Consider the following 12,087-nt stretch of genomic DNA (forward strand, 5'->3'; position numbering starts at 1 on the left):
ATGTCATTGGTTTCTTTTCCTGAAAAGGGGCAAATAATCTCAAACCAAGTCAACTTTCCAACTGCAAATAATTTGACAATATCATACCCTTGGTGCTTCTTTTTCCTTTACTTATTTCAAGAACAGTTCTACATGTTTATGAGACTTGACAAAGCACTCATGCATTTAGATACTTGATTTTAGAAAGCCCTTTCTGTTGCTTTGGTCCTTCCATCAGACCTTCCTGCCAAGGATTTGTCATGACAATTCAAGCTTCACAGAATTTGGGAGAAGATAGTCTGTGGTGATCAGGAGTGCATGGCAAGATTCATAAGAAATATCCAATGTAGAATGCCCTTTCCAGGATTTTTTTTTTCCTTTATCTTTTCATAATATACTACCCCGAGTTACTGTTTAAACTTGGAAAACAACTGCCATATGATACCGAGTTTAACACAAAATATACAAAAAAAATAGGATAAGATAACAGTATATGTTATGAATTTGATTAATAATGGGATAAAATATGTTATCTGATCTTCATTTTATATTTTTTTATATGTAATTTTGATTAATAATCATTTTCCATGTTTCTATAATTGTTTTTTATGATTCACAAGTCACAATCTTGAGGCACATCAGCCTTATTATACAATACATAAAATAAATATAATTGAATATATTAAAAAGTAATAAAATAAAATTTAAATTTAATTATATTTAATATTATTTAAATAATTATAAAATATATGTTATTTTATTTTATAACTTCACATTAAATTTAATTAATCACACCCACACACATAATTTTTTGTTGTTTGCTCTATTGAGAAAAGTTTTACATGAAGAAAGAATTAAATATTTTTATTTAAAGATTTGCTATTTTAAAATTTTTCATTATTTAGTAGAATATAGAATGAAAAGGCGGGGTGAGGCATTTCTTGAAGAAAAGCATGAAATTAGAGTAATGAAAATCCAAATTCCCGGAGGTGGAGATCCAAAAACATGATTTTAGGCTTTCAGAGCTTCATTAATCTTACACAGTTCGTATTCTCCGCTTTCAAATATCAACGACGCTTATATTCTCATTTTCTGCAAATTCCAAACCCTAAATCTGACGTTTTTTTGCTTGCAATCTAAAGTTTTTTCCCCCCGAAAAATGGTTTCTTGTTCAAGCGTAGTAAAGTACCCATGTCTTTACTTGCTTGAATCAACACTTTCCTGAAAACACTTCTCTTACTTTCACCGTTTGTTTTGACGAGGAGTAGTTTCGGATGGTGGAATTGCCTTCAAAATTTTCTACTAGAGCTAGTTTTTTTTTTTTTTCTTTTAGTTGAGACAAACAGAGGTTGAAGCCGCCATTTTTCTTGCAATCCACTTTTCTCAGGACAATTTTGCATGCGGAATGTTTCTCATCAACACAAACAGAGCCAATAGTTAAATTGACTGAGAATGTTGTAGTTTTGCAGTAACTCCTCTGAGTTTGAGAGCCAGAACGTTGGTTTATCTGAAAGCTAGAACAACAGGGTCTCAAAGACTCGTTTGCTACTCATCGGAGATCGAATCGTCATCAACTCTTACTAGCAAGAAAGTTAAGAAAGAGAGTAGTTCCATGAGTAGTAGGCCAAATACCAAAAAGGGTGTTATCGAGGTTGTTTAATGTCTCATTTACTATTACTATTGGCTTGATGTTCTTTACCATCTTCATGATTACTTGTTCATGCGTAGGAAAATGCATCCAGAACCCAATCGATTGAAATTCAGAGCATCAGGGATGATCCGGCTAAAGTCAAGGCAATGACGGTCCAAGAACTGACAACAACATTAAGGTAGTCTTTCTTTTATATTTAATGGGAAAGTTTCAGCTTCACAGCATGCCATTCATTATTAGGTTTTTTTATATTTAATATAGTTCCCTATTTTTAAGCAGTGCTTCTTTTAGGTTAAACGGGAAATCTAGGTTTGTTACATGTTCACTAATAGATTTTTCTTTATTGTTGTGGAAATGTTTATAATTAAGATGGGTCAATTTCCACTCACTACTTTACTCTCATTGGGAATGAAATAATGAATGCCAATTTATATTTATAGAAACATATCACATAGCCATATATGCTTTGAATGGTCTATGAATAACGATATGACAATTTTTTTTTTTTGTCTGAATGATATGAAATAATATATGGCCCTAAATAGAGTTGCATGGCAAAATAGGATTCTGTAACTGATCCCTTGTATCTGGAACACACCTTCATTGAAGTAAGTGGATTTTGTATGCCTTGTGAATTACAGCATTAATTGTGAGATATTTCTACTTCTATATAGTAATATTCTTTTTCGGGACTCTTTGCAATTGTAGAGGATGAAGTCAGTCAAGTGCATAGTGATAGACTGATAGTCAAATGAAGGGTAATTTGCAGCAGTATGTTATTATTTTGTGTCTATTAATAGTTTTGTTTTTTCAGGAGTGTTGGAGTCCCTGCCAAAGGCTGTAAACGAGATCTCGTGTTGGCATTGAAATCGTTCCTGGACAATAAAGCCTCTGGTATCTCATTCCACAAAGAAATCTAGGTTTTATGTCTTTGATGGTGCTTTATGATGCTATGTCTGGTTTCAGAGATGGTGGAACTCTAAAGTTCCCAAGTTTATCTTCTTTTCTCCATCTTCTTGGAAACCAAAAGATGCATATATGTTCCAAATTTTAAGAGTTTCTTTTATGCAGATGAAAGTTCTCAGGCAGAAGAACAGCTGGAATTAAATATTTTGTCCAAGAGGAAGGCCAAGAATTTATCTGTTGAAGACCATGAGCAAAATGTCAACATTGTTTCAGATGCTTCTGGGCTTAAACAGAGTAAGAGAAGGGCAAAACAGTCTCCTGTTGAGGCTAAAATTGAGGTCAATACTGAAATCATCAATGAAAAAGAGAAGCCATCAATCAAAAATAAGGAGGCTTCAGGTACTCTGAAACATTCATCTTTTTATCCCAATGATGCTCGTGTGTCAACTGTATTTGTTTCTGCAAGTGTTGACTTTGTCACACAGTCTCACACACTCCTCACAGAGTTCACCATAGAAATATGCTTATGTTGTTAACTTGAGTTCAATTGGTTTGACTAAGAGGATGACACAGTATTGTGGTTATTACGGCTAGGCAACAAGCTCTATCAGGGGGAGAGAAAAGCATCCTCAAGAAGTAGTATCAAACAGATTGCAGTTACTGAAAGAATTGATATATCTATGAACGAACCTGAACCATGGACTGTTCTTACCCACAAGAAGCCTCAAGAGGGCTGGATTCCATATAACCCCAGGACCATGAGGCCTCCTCCTCTTACAGGGGATGCCAAGTTTGTAAAACTAATGTCTTGGAATGTTAATGGGTTAAGAGGCTTGCTGAAATCGAAGGGCTTCTCTGCACTGAAACTGGCACAAAGAGAAGATTTTGATGTTTTGTCTCTGCAAGAGACCAAACTGCAGGCAAGCATTTTTAACCATATTGCATGATTTATTTTCCTAATTGGAACTTGAGTTGTTTGCTTTATTGTTGTTTAATTTAGTACTTTATTATAGCTTCAGAATGAAATTGGATTGAAAGTGGACAAGATAATTTTTCCATAATTGAAGTAAACTAGTTTGGTTTCATTTCAGGGAGCGTTGCAAGTTATGAAGGAATGAGATCGACAATTAAATTGTATGGTGGATTTATGAATGATGATATATTTAGTGATTGTTAATTTGATGAAAAGACATTCTTCATTATATATTTTTACTTTTTATTTATTTGCAATCTTCTGTTGTATTGTTTCTGGGTTTTTTTTTTTTTTTTGTTGATAAATAAAAACCAAATGCATTAAAAAATAAAAAAACGCCACAAGGATGCACCAAAGTAACACAGGGATATTGTTTCTGGCATAGTACATTAGTAGAGAAATGAACTTGTTATTTCTTGGTTGCTGAAGGTTATGTTCCATCAAGAATGATTGACCAGATCATTGTTGAAGTACCATCCCTATTTTTCATTATGTTTAAATCATAATTATCTCAACCTTGAGAAATTAGGAGACTTACCCTATTACCCTTGCTGCCTTCATGTATATTTTTTGAAACCTTTGCCTTTGTGAAGTGTCATTTTGGTTCTACATCTGGCTTTCTGCATCCTGAAGCCTGACTCACTATGGTTTCTCCTATAACCTTAAACCTTGAGAGAAAGCCTAAGCCAAGATCAAGATAAAGCTTGCATCCTCCAACTTCTTAGCTCAGTTAGAAAACATTTACAAAATATAAATGTTGTTCACCTAGGTCAATATATTTGAGCTATTTATGATTCTTTGTTTTGCAAGTAGTAATTTAGTGTCATATACTTGTTTGCCTATCATTACCTATTGGTCTTTTATAGCCGTTTCTTTTTAGTTTAAATACACCTTTTAATCCTGGAACAGGAGAAGGATGTGGAAGCAATCAAACAGAGTGTCATAGAGGGCTATGAGAATAGTTTTTGGACATGTAGTGTTTCCAAACTTGGATATTCTGGTACTGCAATTATTTCACGGGTATGTTCATTCTTTTTCTCTAGGAGAAAGTCTATTTTATGGATGAAGAATGGTTGTTAAGTTTGTGTTATTCCATTTGTGGAAATGCAGTTTAATCATCTCTCCAGTCTTCCTGAATTAGAAATCATTGTGGCTTTTATATCAAGATACTAAAAAGTGCAGCTATTTCTTATGTCATTAACCTAAGCTGATTCCTCTGTTCTGAGCACTTTGGACCCTCCTAGCTTCTAAGAATATGTATTAATAATTGCCCACACAATTCATATATTTGATCAACAGCTAAACTTGCTTATTTGATGAAAATGCCACCCTGAGCTTTCAGTAGCTAAGCTTCAAGTGGTTTTGAATGGCAAAAACTCTGGGCTGCACTTGCATAAAAAATTGTGTGGGAGGAGGGTATCAACATTACAATTTTGCATGTTAATGAATTATAGATTTGAGGATACTTCAGGAATATTTGGGATAACACACCAGTGACTGATTTATCAAGATCCTGAATTATGGGTTTAAATCTGGTAAGTTAGGCCCACAATCTCAAGTTGTCAATACATTATAATTTCTGTCCATGTTTTCTTCTTGCAACTATTTGTGTAGATGAAATGGAATTTGAATTGCACTTTCTATGTGTTATAAATTCCAGATCTCATATTGAAGCATGATTTAGATCTCTTAGGCTAATCTCTTAAACTTACATTTCTTATATTCTAACTGGTTTCTACCTGTGAGTTTTCAAGTTCACTTAGGGTGCATCTAGTTCACCAGCCCTAACTTAGGAATCTAAATTATATTTTGTGAAATGAATTCCTGGAATTTAGGATTTAAATTTCAAAATTCTTGTCAATGTTTATTTTCATTTTAGTGTTTGGTTATCTTGGGAACTACTTGGGAATTAATATAGATTTACATAATAAAACCCAAGTAATATTTGTAAAAAATGGATTTAATTATAAATAAGGAAAAACATGTAAATAAGTTGTCCATGTGCCTTTGTCTTCATTCCCTAGAAAAGGGGGTAAAAAGAAAATACCAAGTCTTCCATGGGTATGGTATTTTCTCAAATCTGAAGAAATATTGGAAGCAATTAAAACTTTTAAAGTTTCATGCAACTAAACATGGTAATCTTATACTTGGATATAAGATATCCATTCCCTAGTGAAGATACCTACGAATGAAATGCATCATTATTGTTAGCCTTATCTCTCCTAGACATCCCACTTGACCATCTCAACATTCTCATCTTGATTAGTTTTGTTTTATGCATAGTTCGTAGTTTACCCTGCTTTTTATTCTATGAACCATAGCAGGATTTGTGGCCTTTTTATAATTAAAAAAATAGTAAGTTCACTTGACTGTAACTTTACTTATCCCAAAAAAAAAAAAAAAAATTGACTGTAATTTTAAGACACAGGTGTATGCCTCAAGGCAAGGTGCAAAATGCAGAAGAAAAAAAAATTGAAGTGTAATAGTGATGTACAATTATTCTATGATGCATCACACACACTCTGCATTTATTATGCACTTTTAATGCAGGTAATGTCTCTTGTTATCATCTGAAGATTGAAAAAGAAAACAGCATACAGGCAGAGCAATGATAATGTCCCTAGGTGGGTGGGAAGTGTAGAGTAGGGTGGTAATGAAAACTAAGTTGAGGTTTGGGCAAGGCATAAGGAAGACACACTTTAGTCTTGTTTTTTTCAGGGGGTGCAAAGGTAGCGAAATCTACTTTTGCTGATTTCCATACTTCCAAACTATCATAATTTGCTGCCTGGTAATTAGATGCATTGGCATGCTTTTTTCCTTTTTGGTATCTGGTCTTTTAAGTTACTGATAAATCTCATCGCTTAATCTACCAGATAAAGCCACTTTCAGTCAGATATGGTCTAGGCATATCAGATCATGATAGTGAAGGACGGCTCCTGACAGCAGAGTTTGAATCTTTTTATTTGTTAAGTGGATATGTTCCTAATTCTGGAGATGGTTTGAAAAGACTGGTAATCAACCTTGCACATCTTGTATTATGCTATTTGTTCTTCAGAGAAATGTGTATATATATTGTTGCATTTTTTAAATTTATTTATTTTTTGTTTACAATAAAACATTCTTAGACTGATGGCTCCTTTTTATCCTAGTCATATAGGGTTACACAATGGGATTCAGCTCTTGGAAGTTATATGAAAGTGAGTGTTCTTTTGTTGGTTTTCTTATCAATTTGTATATTGTCTGTGGGGTGTTTCCCTTTGTATATCTTATTTTTTGTATTTCCCATGTTGGAGCATTTTCTTGGTGATTTGTTCTATTTATGTTTACAAGCTGCAGAATCGTTTGTTATCTATGTTGCATGTCTGCCCTAACCCCTTTAAAGAAGAAAGATCTCTCTAATTCTTTGTTAAAATTGTGATAACATTATTCTTAAATATTGTAGTCAATACTCAGTTCCTTTGGTTGGGTGCTAATGCTTATTTCTGCTTCCTGTGCTTCATACAGGAGCTCGAAAAGTCAAAACCTGTCATTTTGACTGGTGATCTAAACTGTGCTCATCAAGAGATAGACATTCATGATCCTGCTGTAAGTGACCAAGATTCTGATATAATAATTCTTCTATATTCTCTTTACAGTTTCCCGTCCAAGCATATCCTAAGCAATAAATTGGCTATCTGCTTGGATGTTGCAAGTTTTCTTGCTTTATGATCAGAACAGAGTTAAAAACAGTGTTCATTTTTGTAAATTTCTTGGAATTTATTTTCATCTTTGAGTTTGTGTTCACTTTTTCACCTTAATATTTTTATATTCTCTAAATTGTTCATCTATCCATAGGGAAATAGAAGAAGTGCTGGGTTTACTGACGAAGAAAGACAATCGTTGGAGAAGAATTTCTTATCAAAGGGTTTTGTGGATAGCTTTAGAAAACAACACCCTGGTGTTGTTGGCTATACTTACTGGGGTTATAGGAATGGCTGCCGCAAATCTAATAAAGGTATTCTACAATCTTTGTTGCTCTATTTTGTTTGTGATGTTGTTCCTGTATTGCTTGATAAACCAGATCGCATTTCTTAGGGCTGTTTTTAGTTTACAGAAGGTAGGGAATGGGAATAGAAAACCTTGGGTTATGAATTCTAGGAATTAATTTTCTAGGAACTAGTTATCCCCATTCTATTGTTGGGAAAAGTTGGGATTTGAGTACAAAACTGTTTTTAATCATCTATGGTTAGTTCGTACATGAATTAAGTTTTGATCAACTTTTAATTGAAAATTAATAATGTCTCGTTGGATCTAATACAATTTCAGTGTAATATTTTGTTTATCATCACACAACACTACATATATGCCTATTTTCATTATATCAGAAAATTAATTTTATATATATTCATTCTTAACTTTTGATTTTTGTCAAGATTGCATTTTCATTAATTAGCATATAACATAAAATGAACATTTTTCACAACACTGCCTAATGTTATCTGAAGGCATCTAAAATGGGATTAACACCGTTTGATATGTTGTTATTTCTGTGTTCCCTTATTCAGTCATGTTGAATTGTAAAAACAGGGTGGCGGCTGGACTACTTCCTTGTCTCAGAATCCATAGCTGACAAGGTTCATGACTCATACATCCTCCCTGACATTGGTGGAAGTGATCATTGTCCAATTGGCCTCGTTCTCAAGCTCTAGTTTTAGTTTTGCAAACAGCAGCTTGTCCAATTGCTGAGGCGATTTGGATTGGATATTTTGGTGATCAGCACAAAATCACACCTTGGGAACAGATTTTCATGGTGATGAGGGTAAAAACACAGAAGTCAGATTTTAATGGAAGACTCTTATTTACGGTTTTGGCATCAATTTTTAATTTTTCCCTGGAAATCATTGAAACTTGTGTATGGGAGAAATTAGGAGGAATTTTGTTGAAATTTACCTGGTCTCAAAGACCACAAGATTTAGCTATGGTAATAATCGCTGATCATATTTGGGACTGGCCTCTGTAGCCACTATTGTTTTTTGAGCCTTGCCATGTAGTGGAAGTTGTAAGGTTAGTAGGGTACTAGGGTGGAGGTTTTTGGTGGTTGTAGCAGTTTCTGTCACTTGTTTCCTTCTAAAAATGCAACCGTAAAGATGAAGTTTTGGGTCAAAATGGTCCATGTATTAAAAAAAAAATATTACATCTATCCACTTTTATGAAATTTATATTCAAACTAGCTTTTTTGATGTCACGTAGAGTCATGCTATAGAAATTTTTTTTTTTCAAAATTTTAATTAAAGCCCTAATTGACAATTGAGGTTTTATTTTTAAACTAAAATTTTAATTGTCAACTAAGATTTCATTTTTTTTTTTACTTTAAAATTTAATTAAAAACTATTAAATTATAATTTATCATTGAAATTAGAAATACATATTTAATAATAAATTATTTATATTTAAGTTTAAAAATCTAGTTTTATTTCAACAAATATAAATGGATAGATAGAAGATATTATAAATGAATATTTTATTTATTAATAATATTAAAATAATAAATTTATATAATATATAAATAAGATATATAATTGTATAATTTATTAATTTAATATATATAATTTGTTGTTTTTTTTTAAGATATTGGTTTATTTGTATTATGTCAAATTTATCCATAGGTTCTCTCCTTGTTGAGGCATATGAGGTTATATATGTATTTTTTTCACTATATAAATATTTAGTGTGTATTTTTTATGACTTTGATGAAACTAGTAAAAATTATATTTTGTAGTAGATTTTTTTTAACTAATTTTATTAAAAAATCTATATATAGAAATTTAAGAGTATACTATTATTTCAATAAGATAAATTTTTCATAATACAAATAAATTAATATCTTAAAAAATAACAAATTAAATATCTTAAAATAATAAATTATAAAATTTTATTATCTTATTTGTATGTCATATAATTGTATTATTTTAAGATTATTAATTTATTGATAAATAAAATATTCATTTATTGTATTATATTTATTTTATTGAAATAATACTATAATTTTAAGTTTAAATATAAATAATTTATTATTAAAGTATATATTTTTAATTTCAATAATAAGTTGTAATTAATAGTTTTAAATTAAATTTGAAAGTAAAAAAAAAAAAATATTAACTGAAACCTCAATTGGCAACTACAGCTTAAGAGTATACTATTATTTTTATAAAGATAAATTTGTCTTAATTCAAATAAATTAATATCTTAAAAATAATAAATTAAATATCTTAAATTAATGAATTATATAATTTTATATCTTATTTATATGTTATATAAATTTATTATTTTAAGATTATTAATTTATTAATAAATAAAATTTTTATTTATAATATTTTTTATTTATCGATTTATGTTTATTGAAGTAATACTATATTCTTAAGTTTAAATATAAATAATTTATTATTAAATCATAAATTTTTAATTTTAATAATAAATTAGAATTTAATAGTTTTTAATTAAATTTTAAAGTAAAAAAAATTAATTACCAATTGAGACTTTAATTAAAAAACGAAGCCTATTGAGGCTTCATTTTTTAACTAAAACCTTAATTGATAACTACAACTTTAGTTCAAAAACTGAAGTCTCAATTGACAATTGTGATTTTAGTTTAAAAATGAAATCTCAGTTATTAATTGAAGTTTTTATTAAAAAAATTTAAATATATTTCTATGGAATCACTCGTGGCACTCTTTTCGGCTATGTTTGGTTCCCGGAAAATACTAAGAAAAGGAAAAAAAATCATGTGGAAAATTATTTTCTTTAGTTTGGGTGAAATGGAAAATATGATGGAAAAAAAATATAAAGGAAAATATTAAAGAAAATATCATAATATTTTCCCTACTATTTTCCTTAAAAAATAATGAGGAAAATAAGAGAAAAAAAAGAAAGAAAAAGGTGGAGAAAATTTTATCGGACTGCTATCGTCTTCACCGGAAACAGCGCAGCACACTAGAGTTGGTCTCGCGATGCAGGAAGCATCGATGACAGCTTCCGCGGAGGGGTGGCCGAAGACGAAGGCCCTCTGCTCGGAGAGAAGACGATGACAGCGGCCTCAACACTGCACAAAAAGTAGAGCTCGCCGGCCTTCTTGAAGAGTCCTGTTCGACGCTCGGAGAAGGTGACCTCCAAGGACCTTTTCTTCTCGATTTTTTTTATTTTTATTTTCTGTCTTCTCATGCTCTGTTTGTTCGACGCTTGGAGAAGGTGACCTCCAAGGACCCTTTCTTCTCGATTTTTTTTATTTCTATCTTCTGTCTTCCCATGCTCTGTTTTTTCACCATATTTGTATTTGCTGAAGACATGCTCTGTTTTTTCACCTTGTGTTTGCCATAATTGAAGTCGACTTCAATGAATGTTTCTTGATGGCTTGATTGCTATTTTATATTGATAAAAAGCAATATTCAAAAAGATTTTCTAAATCTTAATTTAGAAATAAAATATTTCCATATACCCTAAAAATAAAAAGCTACTATATAAAATATAAAATTCAAAATTCAAAAAGATTCCCTAAATCTAAATTTTAAAATTAAATATGTAAAAATAAAAAGTTACTATTTTTTATTTTTAAAATAAAAAATATTTTATATTATATCTTTTTATTTTTACAAATTTAATTTTTAAATTTAGATTTAAAAAATCCTTTTTAATTTTGAATTTTATATTTTATATAGTAGCTTTTTATTTTTACATTATATGAACATATTTTATTTCTAAATTTTGATTTCGAAAATCCTTTTGAATTTTTTTAAGAGCTTTTTATTAGTTGTAAATGTTCCCTTGAAAATAAAAAATAATTATTACTTGTATATTTTATTTGTATTGCACGAGGAAAATTTTATACATAAATCTTATAATTAATAATAAAAAAAATAATAGTAGAGACTTTTTATTAGCAATGTTTCATGTCCAAAAATTCATTCTTTTCAATCGTATTTTTATTGGATTAATTTATTTTATTATTCAATAAATTAATAATCATTTAAAACAAATTATTGATTTTGTTTTCTTTCTATTTTTTTCTTGATTTTTTTTCGTGGTTAACCAAACAAAAGAAAATGAATTCTTTTTTTTTTTTTCCCTTAAATTTTCCATGGATAACCAAACAAGTGAAAAAATTTATATTCATTTCCTTAACTTTTCCTTTCTTTCTATTTTTCCTCCCAATTTTCTTTCTCTCGTATTTTCTGGGAACCAAACATAACCTTCATAAAATGATTTGATGTAATTTTATTTTTTTTTCTTTAATAGATGGGTCATTTTGACCCAAAACTCGTAAAGATGTCTTTAACTCTATGTTTGGTTCCCGGAAAGTACAAAGGAAAGAAAAAAAATGCTAAGGAAAATGATTTTCTCATGTTTGGTTGTCCTATGAAAAATATCAAAGAAAATCAAATATAATTAAAACTAATTAAAAACTTATATATTTTTAAATTATTTAATCTTTATATTGATGAGTTAAAATAAATAAAATGAGTTTGAAGTAATAAAAAAAAATAATTTATCAATTTTTAATCCATTTTTTTATTTTTCTTCACTTTTTCTTTCCTTCTTAAAACAG

At 30.0% G+C, this 12,087-nt stretch overlaps 1 protein-coding gene across 3 annotated transcripts; it reads left to right on the forward strand.

Moving 5' to 3' along the window:
- Positions 1-880: 880 nt before the first annotated feature.
- LOC100257338 (DNA-(apurinic or apyrimidinic site) endonuclease, chloroplastic) lies at positions 881-8,567 on the forward strand. 3 transcript variants are annotated; one of them, XM_019221877.2, is made up of 12 exons: positions 881-968; positions 1,449-1,630; positions 1,708-1,808; positions 2,445-2,524; positions 2,702-2,935; positions 3,131-3,456; positions 4,419-4,529; positions 6,383-6,520; positions 6,659-6,706; positions 7,014-7,094; positions 7,344-7,503; positions 8,076-8,567. In XM_019221877.2, exons 1-12 carry the CDS (start codon positions 896-898, stop codon positions 8,195-8,197), a joined length of 1,656 nt encoding a protein of 551 aa, XP_019077422.2. In that variant the 5' UTR covers positions 881-895; the 3' UTR covers positions 8,198-8,567. The 3 variants fall into 3 exon arrangements, with proteins under 3 accessions (XP_019077422.2, XP_002274714.3, XP_010653926.1); XM_002274678.5 differs by having other exon boundaries at positions 885-1,022; positions 1,441-1,630; XM_010655624.3 differs by having other exon boundaries at positions 893-1,022.
- Positions 8,568-12,087: the final 3,520 nt, after the last annotated feature.

This window comes from Vitis vinifera, chromosome 8 (genome assembly GCF_030704535.1).
Source record: "Vitis vinifera cultivar Pinot Noir 40024 chromosome 8, ASM3070453v1".
Classification (NCBI taxonomy): domain Eukaryota; kingdom Viridiplantae; phylum Streptophyta; class Magnoliopsida; order Vitales; family Vitaceae; genus Vitis; species Vitis vinifera.